The sequence below is a fragment of the Thunnus thynnus genome, chromosome 11 (genome assembly GCF_963924715.1).
Source record: "Thunnus thynnus chromosome 11, fThuThy2.1, whole genome shotgun sequence".
Taxonomy (NCBI): Eukaryota; Metazoa; Chordata; class Actinopteri; order Scombriformes; family Scombridae; genus Thunnus; species Thunnus thynnus.
This window is the reverse complement of record NC_089527.1, coordinates 30,391,898-30,408,080: the sequence shown is the minus strand read 5'-3', so window position 1 is coordinate 30,408,080 and position 16,183 is coordinate 30,391,898. Positions and strand designations below refer to the sequence as shown.

General features: G+C 39.4%; 1 protein-coding gene across 5 annotated transcripts in view; it reads left to right on the top strand.

Moving 5' to 3' along the window:
• cacnb4a (calcium channel, voltage-dependent, beta 4a subunit) overlaps positions 1-16,183 on the top strand; it is a 40,621-nt gene that overhangs the window by 3,186 nt on the left and 21,252 nt on the right. Inside the window, exon 1 of one of the 5 annotated variants that reach the window (XM_067604422.1) lies at positions 6,984-7,366. The exons of the other annotated variants lie outside the window; for them this stretch is intronic. Coding sequence (XP_067460523.1) covers positions 7,322-7,366 — 45 coding nt within the window. The 5' untranslated portion in view covers positions 6,984-7,321. Of the gene's footprint in view, positions 1-6,983; positions 7,367-16,183 lie in introns of those variants that run through there. 5 annotated transcript variants of the gene reach the window in all.

The following is a 16,183-nucleotide window of genomic DNA, read 5'->3' as shown; positions in this document are numbered from 1 at the left end:
AGCTGACTCGGCCTGCTAACAGTCAGCTGTACAGCTTGGCTCACACTTCATGAAGGTCTTCTTGAGGAAAACACAAATACTTTAAAGTTATCTTATTATATATCTGATGAGAACATATCAGCTAATGTTCATATTTATCATAATAAACACATAACATAAACAAATGTTTTTGATAAGTATCTATTGCCAATAGCCAAATTGTGACCAAGATACATTACTTACATAACATCACATTACTTTTTAAAAAAACTGTTTTCATGCACATTTTCAACTTGCACACAAAAAAATCTGTGTGGAAACTCAGGAAATTCTAAAAAAAATTCCAAATATTGCCAAAATGTTGTTACACTTGGCTGAAGTGGAAAGGTTGATGCAACAATAAACACAAAATTCAACAAAGTGCAATGGGAACAGACTCAACAAATAAATCATGACACGGATGAAAACTTGGCTATAGTTTTGAAAATTGACATTTTTGGGGGGATTAGAGCTGCAATTCTGTACTATTTTTACTTTACTTTTTACTTGTTACTTATTGGCTGACATATGTTGATACTAATATATCTGTGATCATAATAAGCTAAAATTGGCTAATTTTGGTAATGCCACATATTGGTTGGGCTGCTAAGTACGTTTAAGACTGACAAAGTCTAGTTTACTGATGACAATCTGACAATGTAGATCTGAACTTGACCATCTGAGCCTGGAATGTCTTAAAATGGCCACCATGCAGAGAATAATTTATAATTAATAGTCTTTCCTCTGGTGCCACCTTAAGACCAAACTTTGAATTTTGATTTACCCCACTAGTGGTAAAGATCTAAAAACAGTTATCTAACAATTTAGTTTCCTGATGTGTAATGAACATTACAACTATTAAATCACTACTAAGAACTCAAGCTGATCTTCAGCATAATCAGCAGGTTTTTAAAAATTTATTTTCCATTTTTATTTCCCAGAGGACTCACTTTACACAGTTTCCTTTACCAGGAGGAAACACTTTTTCAAGTATTTGAGCATAAAATCTGAGGGAAACCCCTTTAATGGGTATTTTTCAGTGGAATACTGTAATTAGCCTCATCCATCAGTCTATCAAGAGCACTCAAATCAAATATTAGTCTGGTCCAATCCCAGGACTGACAGTTGATGAAACTAACTGAGAATTTGTAGTTCGAACTAATGTTATAAATCCTCCTGATGTCATTGAGAGTTGAGAAAGTCACTCAACAACAATGAGAAACCACTGTTTGTTTCTGACCTCAATCCATCAAAATAGTCATTCCAAAACATTTAGTTTCAGTCTTAAAACTTCAGCTCTGATGTATGTGAAAAGTGAACAAAAGGACTGTGACATCAGACGATATGTTGCCAAGACTGGAGCTTTTGGCCTCTGCTGTAGTTTAAGGAATCGATGGCCTTGATTAGTATCAAACCGGGAGTTCAGCCTGTTCAGCTCAACCAGCCATGTATAATTCATAAAGAAGGGGGTAGGCAAGCCTGTTTGAATGCAGTCGCCCCCTTTATATGCGCTACTGTAAAACAAATTCAAATGGGTTGCCTGTATTAAGTCCCCTCTGTAATTCATAATACAGAAGGGAGTTACCCTGGACTTTGACGTCCCGCTAACAAGTTACCAAGGGAACTGAGGCTGCAGAGGCCATTCAGCCACACAAGGACAGTTTGACATTGGCTACCTTTGTCCCAAACCCCCTCTTTTTTTTCTATTTTTCTCTTTCTGGCTTTTTCTATTTCATTTCTCCGTACTTGACCCCGAACTCCTCCATCATGTGCTAACACCATGTGCCTCTCATAGGAGATACAGATACATCAACTCAAACCAAATCAGGTCAGAAGATTTTTCATGTTGACATGCTAACAAAAGCATATGACAACTTGTCAAATCTAATAGCCAGATATGATTTATGATACTGTCAAATGGTTGGATCAGTGCGTGCCGTGTTTTCCATTATGTAGGTCAGTTTATACATGTGTGATTTTCTTGCATGAATAGATTGAGCCCTCAGACTTTGCAGGTCACAAAACCTTCTTTTTTAAAACAATATTCTCTCTAATTCTGCATTTAATGCGCTTTTAAAGGTGCAATATACAACCAGCAAGGAGTAATTATGTGGCTCACAGGAAGGAGGAAATGCAAGATATAAGGGACAGAAAGACCGACACAAACAACATTTTAAAAGAATGTAATAAAGATTGGACACAAAGGTAATGAAACAAAAACATTGAAAAAAAGAGCTAAAAAAAAAAGACAACGCATAAAAGCTCTTGCACACTCCGTTTCCCTATTACACGCTCACAGATTTCTTTAACACCCCCGCTATGATTTGTGTCATCACCGGTGTGGTCGTCATCAGGTGAGAAGAGGAGCAGTGGGCTTTCTTTGATTCCCTCGTGTATCCATAGTAACAACTGCCCTTCAGCAACAGGGATCAAGCCCAGAGGGTTGATTAGCAGGAAGCTGCACCTCCTCCTCCTTTTCAACAGAAAGTACATTTGTTTTTACAGTAAATTCTCCCATGAAAGAAGACAAGCTGAGAGGAATGCAGTCTGAAAAGAAATTATTCAGGTTTTCCTCCCACCTAGAACATTTTGTCATTGTACTCCCTTGATTTTAGACATAAAAACCACTTACAATAAGTCCTGCTAGCTATTTGACAGAATCTCAGTTCTTCTTTATCCCAGCAATGCTTTGAAATCTAATCTTATGACATATAGCAAAAGCCTGGACATAATGTTTTTTTATGATGTGGATGTGGAGTAGTTCATTTTACTCTGAGAGACTTTCAGAGTAAAATGAGGTGATGAGTTGCTCAGGGAGTGTTAGGTGAAGTTTTCTGGAGGATTGTCTCTAGTATTGGGGTTAAGGGAGGGTGAACGTAGCAAACTGTCAGGGCTGGAGTCTGCTGGATGATCTCACACAGTTCAGTTCATTTAAAGAAAACAGAAGTGGAAGAAATTCATCTTGACATAGTCTTATTTTCATTACCAATTAATCAACTGATTATTTTCTTAATGAGTTGATCATTTTAAAATGTTGCGTCCAAAAAGATGTCTTCAAATCTTTTCAAATCTTTTGTTTTGTCATTGGACAAAACAAAAGATCTTTGGGTTTTGTCCAATGAACAGTCCAAATCCCAAAGAGATCAAGTTTACAGATATATATATATCTGATAGGATTATATAAAACAGAGAAAAAACAGCAAATGCTCACATTTGACAAACTGAAACCAGAGAATTTTGGGCAGTTTTGCTTGAAAAATGACTGAAATGATGAATTGATTATCAAAATAGTTGTTGAATGATTTTCTAATGATCGACGAATCGATTCATTAACTGATTGTTTCAGCTCTAACTGAAATGACAGCAAGGAAAAAGACAATGCTCAGAGACAATTACTTTTAGTGACTGATGTAAAATGCCATTGTGTTTGTAGGAGTAAGGTGCTGGTAGAGAGCTGATTCTCACAGATGGTGTGCTGACCATGTGCATGCTATACATGCATGGACAGATGTTTCTCTGCGTGGTTGGTGAGTGGATGCCTGAACGGTTTCCAGGCCAACCTCTGAGCTCTGTGATAAGAGGATGCCAAATATTGGCAGATGTTTGTTCTCAGGAATAATCCAGAGCTGCAGCATTGAAGATACATGACACAACATTACATTCATTTGGCAGACGCTTTTGTGCAAAGTGACTCCCAATATGTGCATTCAAACCGTGCAGGAGCAAGAGCTGGATGCCATTCCAAGTTGGGAATGTATCCCTTTTAAACAAACAACTAAAAGTGTGTTCAGTGCTGAGGGATTTTTTAGAGGGGGTTTTTAGCCTTTGGTGGAAGATGAGCAGTGACTCTGCTATCCTGACTTCAGTAGGGAGTTCATTCTGCCGCCATGGAGACAGTACAGAGAAGAGCCTTGACTGAGATGAGCATCAGCAGGGTCTTCTGAGCGATGGGATGGCTAAACGTTCAGAGGCAGAGGAGTGGAATGGTCGGGTCAGAGTGTAGGGTTTGACCTTAGCTTGGAGGTATGAAGGAGCAGTTTCCTTCACCGGAGTTTTGAACTGGATGTGAGCAGCAACAGGGGGCCAACTTAGTGAACAGAGGAGATTAGTGGTGTGGGACAACTTGGGATGGTTCAATACCAGGGCAGCAGCAGCAGTATTCTGGATTAGCTGCAAAGGTTTGATGGCAGACACAGAGGCCCCAGCTATGAGGGAGTTGCAGTAGTGCAGGTGGGAGATCACAAGCGCCATCCTCCTGATGTTGTAAAGACGGAATTGACAGGAGTGGGCTACCGCTGTTGAACCAAAGACCTCTTTTAAAAAATCTAAATTGAAGTCTTAGCCCATATTCACAGCCAGGGTCTCCAATTTTAAATCCCTTCTGCCCGAAATGCAATCTGAAAGTAAGGATGGCTGTAAGGCCTGCATATTAAATAAAGTCTCATATTGGGATGGCAAAGCTCATGATGCCACCACTTTCTTCCAAAAATTGAATTTCATTTTTTACTCACAGTACATTAAGCAGAGACATCCGTTTAACCTAAATTTTCAGGCTTCCAGCCTGCAAAGTGATAAGAAAGGGACTTCTTCGCACTGCTAATCCCTCTTATGTAGGTCACATGGCTCAACTCAGCGGCCTTTAATTCGTGAATTACTTGATGGGACTCTGCCACTGCTCTCATAGCTCATGCTGGCAGGATGTACTAGTCTGCTAGCACCCTATGAGTAAATCCATAATTCCTGGAGACCTTCTGACGAGGATGTTTTCGCTCATGAATAGTCCACTTCTAGAGAAAACAACAAATCTGAGTTTTTAGTTTCTAAACTGCCAGTCTTTTCTTTGTCTGCTCAGCCTTGCTGTCTGTCACTGCTGCCCAGTTCTTTCCTCACCTGTGTGTGTGCTCAATGTATCAAAACCCAGAGATATTAAAATTACAATGGTATGAAACAGAAAAGCAGCAAATCTTGAAAAGAATGTTTTGCGTTTTTGCTTAACAAACGACAAAAATGTTAAATTAATCATAAAAATGTCACTAATTAGTTTTTTGTTGATTGACTAATCGATTGATCCATTAATCAGTTCATTGTTTCAGCACAACTTCTACTACCACCTCTGTTCTTAAGAAGACTTACATTTCTTAACTCTGCCTTCTATGTGCCTGATGTACAAACGTTATTCTTAGTTCTAACCCCAACTCTAAAACCTAGTTTCAATCTTAAAATTAAAGTCTAACCTTGTGTTGACTGTGTTTGTCCCCAGATTGGAGTTGAATCAGCACAATGTGACTGTGGGGAAAACAACTTGTATAGAAAACACTGATGGACACACGTTTTATAGTTGGTTAGTTATAGTTGATTATTTTAAAAATTTGCTTCTTCATATACTGTTGGGGTTAGGGTTAGTGTTTTTACCCTCAGACTGGCTTAAATCAGTATAACTCAAACCCTCAAATGTATTAATTCATACCATTAGGTGACAGTAGATGTGATCCCATATATACACACACATAGTTACTTTAATAGTCCAGAGTGGGCTGCGAGCTGTGAAGATCTCCTCATTCAGACCAGGATCTGCGTGGCAGATTTAAAAAAGCACCCGGCTCTTTGATGTGATATGTCACATATTCCTCCACAGAATGTCTGACAGATGATTACGAAGCTGTCAGGTCTTGATCAGAAGAGGAAAAAAAAAATGAGGCAGGTCTGATGAAGATGCCTCGTCTGATAGGAGCAGGTGCATCTGCTTTGATACTGTTTGGCAGGAGAGGGCGCTGTTACTCTACTTTGTCAAAGGGCAGCAGATCACTAAAAATAGACTGGATCCTATCAGAAATAAAATAGATGTGTAATTAATTTGATTAGTTTATTGATGTATTATTGATTTGCTGAACAGGGACAATGCATATTAATAAATATTACTCTGAATGTGCCCAAAGGGTTTATGTTTCTCTGGTAGTCCATGCACAGATGTTACATAGCCAAAACTGATAGAAATACAGCAAGTATGCAGAGAAATAGTAAATATTAGTACAATATCGATATTAAATTTACATGTAGACAGCTACTGTTGCATTTTGATTGGAATAATTGATTTCTGATGGAGTTCTGTCACTTTGCTTCTCTTCACAGTTCAGTTGCCTTTTAGTTCTTTTTAATCTTTTAAATGTTTATTTATTTTAAATCTTTTAAATGTTTATTTCTTTTTCTGTATGACTGCCCAATCTGTGACACTCTGTCTGTTTTATTATTTATAGCTGCACAATTAAATACTATCTGCACTTAACAGTGCAGATAGTATTTATTTGTAAGGCCTATTCATCTCATAATAACCAAACTAAATGTTTAGTAATATGAAGGAACAAATCACTAGACTAGTGATGTATAAATGTTAAAAGGCTGAAATGTGCAGGAGCAACACATTACCATTTCTCCATTGTTCTGGGAATGATTTTTACAGAGATGCTGCCCATAAATGCTGTAAAGCCAAAGATCTAAATTCTGTAGCTCTTCTTATTAATTTTATATATAATCCGTTTCTACATAACAGACATTTACAGATTTATTTTATGGCCCGGTGCGTTCCCGAAGCTGTAATAACATGAACACTTGTTGTAACAGATCAGCGTCTCAGCAGCATCAGGTCAGTCTCCTGTTTAAAGTATCATCACTCAGCTTTTCACCTTTGCTGTGATGCTGTGTGTAATTATGTGTCAGTCTTTGCAAATGGGTGTTCAGTGTCAGGAGGAGATTACCTCACACACACACACACACACACACACACATCCATGCACAGAATACACACAGCTTGCTGGTTAAGTGCTGCTCTCATGCTGCAGACCCCCCACCTCCCACCGTGCTGCCTCTCTCCGCTCTCCTCTTCCTTATTCACAGCCAGCCAATCGGCAGGCTGCATCCCACCTCTGTCATCAGCCAGTGCTGGAGGAAGGGATTGGCTTGTGTGATCTGAGCTTGGAAGGCAGATGAAATGCCAAGTCTACTCTGCCTCTGGGGACAACCAGGCTGCTTTATAATGGGAACCAACACTCGCTCAGCTTGGGGGCAATAACATCCAATTCAGCATCAGGAAAACACAGGGCTCCACCTTTTTTTTTTTTCCTTCATCTGCTGCTCCGGTGTGGTCTGGTTGCTCTGTGGTCTACCTTCATGTGGAGAAGGAGACCGTTGGGCTCTGTCACTCCACTGTCCTCATCATCCATCCTCTCTGGAGCAGGTTGATCGGCAATCGTTTCTGTTTCGTCTCTATTTCGTGCAGAAGAACTGCTTTTTGGAATCTCACTCCTCCATGTACGATAACTTGTACCTACATGGATTTGAAGACTCGGAGGCGGTGAGTGGAGGGGCGTCTGACACTTGTAAACCATGCTTTTCTGTTGTGTCGTGGTTGGATGATCCCTATGCAAACACCTACAGAATGCGTTGAGACTTAAGTGGGCTGAGCGTGCACTCTTCTCGGGGGAGTTAGAAGAGGTTGGGGGAAGGGTGTGCACGAGTGTGTGTGTGTGTGTCAGTGTGTGTGCAAATGAGAACTTGTGTCTGTGTCTCAGGGCTCCTCCGTCAACCAAACTGTACAGTTTTCTCACTGATAGCGCCTGCCAGATGACGGTTTTCTCCTCCCATCTGGACTTCTGGCATCTGCAGATCTGAGCAGTATTTCTTTACCATATCTCCACATGGCTGAATGGCTGGTACACATACTGTTGTGGACTGTTTGTTTGTGAGCATGTCTATGTGATTGCCAGCAACATCTTTCATGTATTCTCACTTGCCGGTGGCAGAGAACACCGTATTCCTCTTTGGCTTCATTTGTAATTTTCGCACTTATTTGTCTGTCTCTCTTCATCACATCCCACTGTACATCATCAAGGTTTTACTGATAAGACCAGCAGCTATAATGATCATCACTCACTATGGCCATCTGTATTATAGCGATGTGCTGTTGCACCCAAATGCGACGACTTTCACACAGGACAAGAAACGTCACATTCTCTTGTCATTAAGCAGGAATTCTCATCTTGAGCTGGTACAAGCAAACACATACATAGTAGACGTACACACACCTTTGATACAGTGAGGCCAACATTTTTATTGATGGCAGAGTGGGCACCCGTGGGATGAAAATGTGTCGGAGAAGCAGAAAAATGCTTACAAGGGCAATAAATGTAGGAGCTGCTGCTGGGTGGAGGGGAGGAGGGATTCCCACTGAGCCAGAGTCTGTCAAGACCTTTCTGTAACTCCACCTGACATTCTGGTTGCCTCTTGAAGATTAAAAGTGAGGATAGAGAGAGGATCTTTCAGCCATTCTGTCACATCCATCCAGTATTAGTGTGAGTATTAGTGAGTGTGGCTTTTTGGGTTAGCTAATTTTCATCTGTCTAGTCCAGTTTTAGCAGTGGTGTGAATTTTTAAAAGGGGATATTTTATGCAAGAAACTAAAAAAAGAATACTACATGGCCAAAGGTATGTGGACAGCTGAACATTACACCGTTGTGTTATTGTTGACATCTCATTCCAGAAACTATGGACATTAAAATGCTGCTACGGCAGCCTCCACTCTTCTGGTTTCCAGCTTTCCCCAAGATGTTGGATGATTCCAAAAGATGATGTGGCTGCAGGGATTTGCTCCCATTCAGCCACAAGAGTATAAGTGGGGTCCAACACTCATGTTGGCTGATAAGGCCTGGCTTGCAGAAGGTATTCCAGTTCATCTCAGAAGTGTTAAACAGAGTTGAGGTCACACATCCACTTCATCATCATCTGGCTTTGTGTAGGGATTGTTGTCATTTTGAAACAGGAAAACCCAAACCATGAAACACAGCCCCAGAACAAAGTTACATATGTAGACAAGGATGTCCACATACTTTTGGCCAGATGGTGTAACAGAACTGTGAAGTGGGAGGAGTCACTGGTTCACTGGTTGGGTTTTTTTCCACTCCAGATTCCCAGTTGAAATGTTTTTAAATGATATCCACAAAGTTCTTCAACATAGAAAACATACATTTACTGGATAATTGAAATATAACATTCAGATTATGTTACAGCCAAATGTTTCAACTGTTTCTGAAAAATAGTGTTCAGCCACGGTTTGTATGGTGCCTACGCTGCCATGCTGGTTAGAGGTGCAAGCCAGAACAAATTTTAAGCTCAATGATTAAAAGTTTGGTACAGAAATTCTCATAGGGAGTTATAGCTGACTTCTGTCCTTCAGTTTTATTGACTTTCTTTCAAAGAACCAGATATTATCTAACGCAACTGCTCAGTTTTTGTATTGATGATTCAACTGGGAGAGCTTCATATCCGTACAAGTACCTGGAAGTACTCCAACTATTATTCATCAAACACTGTCTATGAACAGGACTTCTACTTCCAGGACTCTGGAGATCCAAGCAATGCAATCTGTTTCCTGTTGTTTCAGATGATGTTTTTATCATGTGGTATTGTTCCATTATTATGGTACTGAATAGCTGATATGACGACTGTTTACTTCCACCTCAGACTGACCTGGAAATGTATTCACTGTAAAATCCTTATATTCTCAAGGGGACTGCCCCATCCAGCCTCTTGAAATATAGCTGGATTCATTTATTACCAATTGAACTACTGGTTACTTTCTAAAATTTTAATCAAAACCATGATCCCAGTCCTCTTACTGTCAACACATCAGGAGTGTTGGTCAACTTTTAGAGTTACCATGGAATTCAAACTTAAAAACCATTTGCACACACACACAGCCGTCCTGTTCCACGGTGTTCCACATGTAGGGCGGAATTGGCAGCACTACAGAAGACATCTTTGGAGCTCTTAGTGTCCTTGTGGTTTGTTATCAGCACTTGTCATTAGCTTGTGGGTGTCTGGATTTTTCGGAAGTGAGACTTTGTCCAGGGACTTCTAAGGCAACAGGCACATTTGTTGCAATCATCAACCTGTGACTCATTTCTGGTTGACTTCCTGTGAATGTATTATACGCTACACAGTGACATTGTTTGGCACTCTGACCAATCTGTGTGTTCTCTCAAATTGCTGTACAGTATATAGCTTTGCCAACCACCTGCTGGTAGATTTTTTTAAAAAGTTGATTGGGAATGCTGGTTCTTTTGACTTGGCTATGCTTTGTGTTCATACTGTCGTACACTTTCTCAGCCTGGAGTTGCTATTGTCCACTCAGCAGCTGCACCAGAAATGTTAGTCAAGTCAGGTCATGTCAGTTTATTTATAGAGCACACTGCAAAACAATGAATGAGGGTTATGCGCCTTGCTCAGGAGCACCTTCTTCACCCATATTTTCACAAATGTTTAAAGGGGACCTATTATGCTTTTCCTTATTTTCAGTCATATATATATATAATGTTACAGTGTTGGATGTTCATATTAAATGTGGCCAAAGCGTAAAATAATGAGGTAAATGTAGGTAGAAGTAATACCTGTGACTGCTCTGAACGCTTGGTTTCCAACAGTTTTTTCTACTTTCAGCCCAAGCTGACGTCAGCTCGTGATGAATTTCTTTATATGGTCATCTGCACAGCACACTGGTTCACTGCTCCACTCTGCTAACATTATGGCGTTTTTCCATCGTTTCGGGGGTAGTCACACCAGGCCATGACTTGGGTCAAGCTGGCACACTGTGAGTGTTTTTCCATTGCACAGCACGGCAAAGTAAAATAAGTTGTTTACCTGTTGGAGGTATGCTGGTCGTCTGCAGCTCTTCATCAAACATCATCATCACTGTGGCTGTTTCTGCTTGTACTAATCCTCCCTGCATTATTTCTAACTGGTCCACTGAACAAAGAGCTCCAAATATCTCCTGTTGCTTTAAGGCAGACCTGAAATATTGTGAATCTGTTCTTTAACAATTGCAATGGAAAACTATTTCCCTTTTTCCAGCTTGCAGGAATGACATAAGCCACTTACTTTAGCTCTGCAATGTATGACTCACCTTTAAAAAAGTTTTTTTTTTCTTTAAGATCATTTTTAAGCATTTTTGCCTTTATTGGATAGTGGGCAGTGGAGAGGCAGATAGGAAACAAGGGGAGAGAGAGATGTGTGTGACATGCGACGACGTTGCGGTTATGTGGCGTGTGCAGTAACCATTTAGATACCAGGGCGCGCCCACCTTTAAAAAAGTTATTATGTAAAATTCGATTGTACTAATTGTACTGCTTCAGGAATACTCAAAGAAAAATCCTTTGAGTCCAAAGATGACATTGTGTAGCCTTTTCAACCACAGTTGAAAGTCCCTCATTTGGGGCCTGGCTGTTTTAAACTATCCCAGAGGCACCCTGAGGCTGCTGTTTATGCTGCTGGCTAGTGGCAGATTTAATGAAGAGAGAATGCTTTTAGCCCTTTAGCCTGGGTCTGATAGGTGCGGAGGTCAGGGGAGGAAGAAAGATGGAGATGGGAAAACAGAACGAGCTTTGGCGTCTGAACAGATAAAGCTTGAGTGTGGCACGATGGACTCAAGACTGGCCACTTGACACTCCTAGATAATAACCTCACAAACAACTCTTTGTGTGGCTGTGTGTATGTGTGTGTGTGTATGTGTGTGTGTGAGGGTAGAGACAGGAGACAGACAGAGAAGGGGGAGAGGTTGGTTGGCAGAGTTGTTGCGTGTGTCCATGCACATGATAGTAATTTTGGGAATGCTTCAAAGTGCCTCGTGCTCTGAATTCTGTCTGTCTGTCCTCTCCAGTAAAATGAGCTGAACGACAGCCACTTTGTCATTCATGCATTGACAGTTTCAGGAATGTGAACGTGGCAACTGATGAGAATATCAATAAAATAACTAAACTCGCACAGTCGTTTACTTTTTCTCTACTTAATGGTTTTAAAGAAGTCAACTGAATAAGCAGTTCCTGTTTTCAATTTACCCATGACTATACAGGCGACTATCCCCGGATTACTCCGATGCTAAAGAAAACTTAAAAAATAATGATTCTCAGGCGAGTTCTGGAGTTATACAGAGCGCTTTTTTCTAGGATGTCTAAGCAGATTTATGGACGTTTATTTGTGATGAACATCAGAGATAATAATATACTTGTAAAGTGTGAGTTACACTGAATCTAAAAATGTTTTTATCATGTCTGTGTGCTCAGATTCTCTCCCTCCAGGCTCCCCTTCAACTTTCCCATGCCACAGTTTGAAAACCTCTGGTGTAAACCATCTATTAAATTAAAGGACTTAAAGGAATGTGTTACCCTTGAAGCAAGTAGCCAAGCAAAAGAGAAGAGTTTGCTTCTATGGCTCACAGTTCAGGGACTGTGTGTCAAAATGTGAAATGCTTAATAAATGGCCACATAATTGTGCCCTTGGCAACGATAGCTAATCAATTCTTTCTCTTGGCCCTGTAGCTGAACTTAGTACCAAATTTCACTAAAATCTGTCAGTTAGTTTTTGAGATAAGTGTTGAACTTATTATTGTAAAATGACTTGATCAAGCAGTCACTAGTTCCAGCTTCTCAGATGTGAACATTTGCTGCTTTTCTCAGTTTTATATCATTTTAAGTTGATTATCTTTGGGGTTTAAACTGTCAGTCGGACAAAACAGGCCATGTGAAAGTGTCATCTTTGGCTCTTGATAATGGTGATGGGTATTTTTTGTATTTTTTTCACATTTTACAAACTAAATTATTAATCGGAAAAATAATGAACAATTTAATCACTAACATAACTTCAATAGTTTGTAGCGGCCCTGATTAAGGAATCCTGCTACCTAACAAACAAGAAACATACAAGACTGAGAACCTAACCTCCATGTTGGAGGTAAAAGTGTTTCTTCTGTTTCCAGAGACTTCATTCATTATTTTGAAACAGTGAAACATAAACCTGTTCCATAGTGGCCATTGGTGTGATGCTTTTATTTTCCTTTCTCTCCAGTGCTCCGGTTATAGATTTCATTTGTAATGAGGCAGTAAATAACAGTTATTTGTATCAAGGAAAGACTCCCATGGCTCTCAATGGATCATTAGCAGAGGCGCCTGGTAGCCCTGGACAAAGGCATTAATCCTCACTGTCCAGTCCAGCAGGTTGAGTTCAAAGACTTACTGCTGTTCAAATCCTCTGTTGCACGTTTTGCCATTTATTTTCATTAAATTATTGATGTGCAGTTGTAGTATATTCTCACTGAAGCCATGTAGTAGGCTTTCAACAACACTGCCACATTCAGGACAAGAACAAGTCTTCTTTTTGTCCTGTTCATCTATTCAAAGTAGTTTTTTTTTTTTTTTTTTAACATTTTCTTTGAATGTTCCACAAAAGAAAAGGTTGAAAGGATAACTCCACAATAATTATCTGACTGTATGTCCCTGCCATCAGTCAGGCATGTCATTTACTCAGTGTTGGCAGGCCTGTTTACAACATCACCGTGATAATACCGAGCTTATCATGAACATACTGTACCTCTGTCTCCTTCATTGTGGCTTGTAAATGGCCGATCGCGACAGAGAATGCAATCGTGCAAAACATCTGTTCTGCTATGAAAGTGGCTGAGGATGGTAATTGGATGAGATGGTTGTGGAAAAAGGAGGCGCTATCGCAGGAGGAGAAATTGATGAACAGGGCAGAATTTAAAGCAATACATCATGCCTTAGTCCTCATGTCAAGCAACCCTTTGTAAGCATAATTCCTGCTCCCATGAGCTTTAGCCCATTGTGTGCGTGATTTTGTGTGTTCTTGCACATGCAAAGTGTACAGTTTTTTTTACTGCTGCTTCCAGATGTTTTGAAATGATACTTTATTCATAAAATAAAAACGCAAAATAAAAGCCACACTCCTCTGCCCAAACCTCTGGCCTTTAGCTCCAACATGGCAAGCTACAGAACACATACATTTCTAAATGTATTTCTGTAATCTGGTGCCTCAACTATTTTTTTTCATTTTGAGTTAATCTATCAATAATTTTTTCAGCTAATTGATAGTGTAATCTAGAACTTGTCAGAGGTGGCCATCGTGATTTCCTAGACTCACGGTGACATCTTGACATTATTTGTTTTTTCAACCAACAATCCCAAACTCAAAGATGTTCAGCTTTCGATGATGCACCACAGGGCCAGTATTATGTGGACATGCAAACATTGTTGTGAAAAAATTGTTGCCACAAAGTTGGAATCATACTATTGAATTAAATATTATTATTCCCTTAAACGAGGAACTAAGGAACATAGACTAAACCAGGAAAAACAGCTCCAGACCAGAAGTACCATTTGGCTGGCTATATGGTGTATAAAAGAGAGAAAAGCAGCAAATCCCTCATATTAGAAAATTTGGGACCAGCATATGTTGGGCATTTTTACTTCATAAATTCTAATAATTATCATTTATTCTTATTCCTGTTCCTGATCACTGTCCCTCAGAAAGATTCTCTTTGCTATATAAAAGCTTATTCACAAAACCTCACATCATCAGTTATTATGAAATGTGTTCAGATGAGATGAATGAGACTGTTTCTAACATGGCAGTCTGTCAGTACTGTACCATCCTGTTCTCTGTGGATGGATGCTGTTAATGAGTTGTGTTGGAACAGAGTATGAGGTAGCATCCATGGGGGAAACAGACTGTGCCATCATCTGTTAGGTAAACATTTGTGCTGAGGCCCACGTTTTCACCCCATTTGGCTGAGTCTGCAGGACTCCAAACGTCCACCAGCTGGCTGTCCGGCAAAATGGGAAGCAGAATCCACCTGACCTGACGAGCCGGAGATGATTTTGATGTAGCTGTACAAAGCATCTCCACGTTTGAATTAGTGGTTCATAAATATAGATGATTACAATTATTACTTCAAAGATGATTGTTCACTTACAGAAATATCCATCAGCAAAATATAAGATCTATTTTTTTGTTTAGAAAAAATAATTGTGGCACAGGGTTGAAATGATTTATTTGTTTCCAAATGTAAATTAACTTGTTTCACAAATTCTATTGAATGAATCTGAGTTTAGGTAGTGATAGTGAAAAATCAAAGCCAAACTTTTCAAATGCAACCTTGTTTATTGTTGTGCAAGAACTTCATTTTGAAAAAATACAGTATTGATTTAAGAAAATGATGGTTTCAAACAAGACAAAAATCGAAACTAAGCATTGGGTGCTTATTTTGTTACTTGACAGTTTTAGGTAATACTGACAGAATTTAGTCAGTATTTTATGAAAACATTAAGGATTTATACTCATCCATGATTAATTCTAGTGCAAAGATCTGCCTTTTCCAAGATATCATAACTAGTGTTGACTAAATAAAGAACTTCACCTTATTACAAAATATCAACATTTAAGACTCAACTAATAGCATTTATTAATCCATCAGTATAATGATGAGAAACTGAGAGAACTCTGCTACTCTTTGGCTGATGGAACAACAGTCATTTAACTAAAAAATAATGAGTAATAATGAGTAATAATGAGCTAAAAATCAGTGACATTTGCCTGACATTTTGGAAATGCATGTTTTCCACCTGACAGATTCAAAGCTGAAACAAAAAATGTGAGAACATCAACAACTAGGAAGCAGCGGTCAACTCAACACTTACTGCTGTCTGTCTGAAAGCTGCAGGCTTCATAAATGTGGCTTGACGGCGTGGATACAAGCATGAGTGTATTCAGTGATGGAACGCCTCCATGATATTCACACTTCACAACAGCAGAGCACTGACATGCTGCAGCCACAGCGGCCACTTGGACAGAATGAGACAGAGATGAGCCCTCTACAGCCCAGATCACAACTCTGTAAAAAGCTAAATTTGACAATCAAAGTGGTTAAAGTTTGATTTTATAACCAGGTGTTTGACCTGAAATACAGGATCTACATTTAAATATATAAATATTTTAAGAATAGTGAAATAGGTGGAGTAGCTGGTTCCAGAAATATTTCTAATATTAAATTTACATTTGAAAATGTCTCCTGCTACAGTGAAATGATGAATATAGTAAAAACATTGTTTTGGATTCAATTTACTGATTAAAACTTACACTTGGCAATGCATGTGTCACTTTAAAACATGATAACATCTTTAAAATCCTGACTATGACCCTTCTCCGCTGTTGTTTGAGCTGTCAGCTGTGATGTACCCTACTGATTTTACTTCATAGTGACAAAGTAGAGCCTACAGGGACATAAAGACTGACAGAAAAGAGTTTTTCTGTCAGAGATGTATTTCTGGCA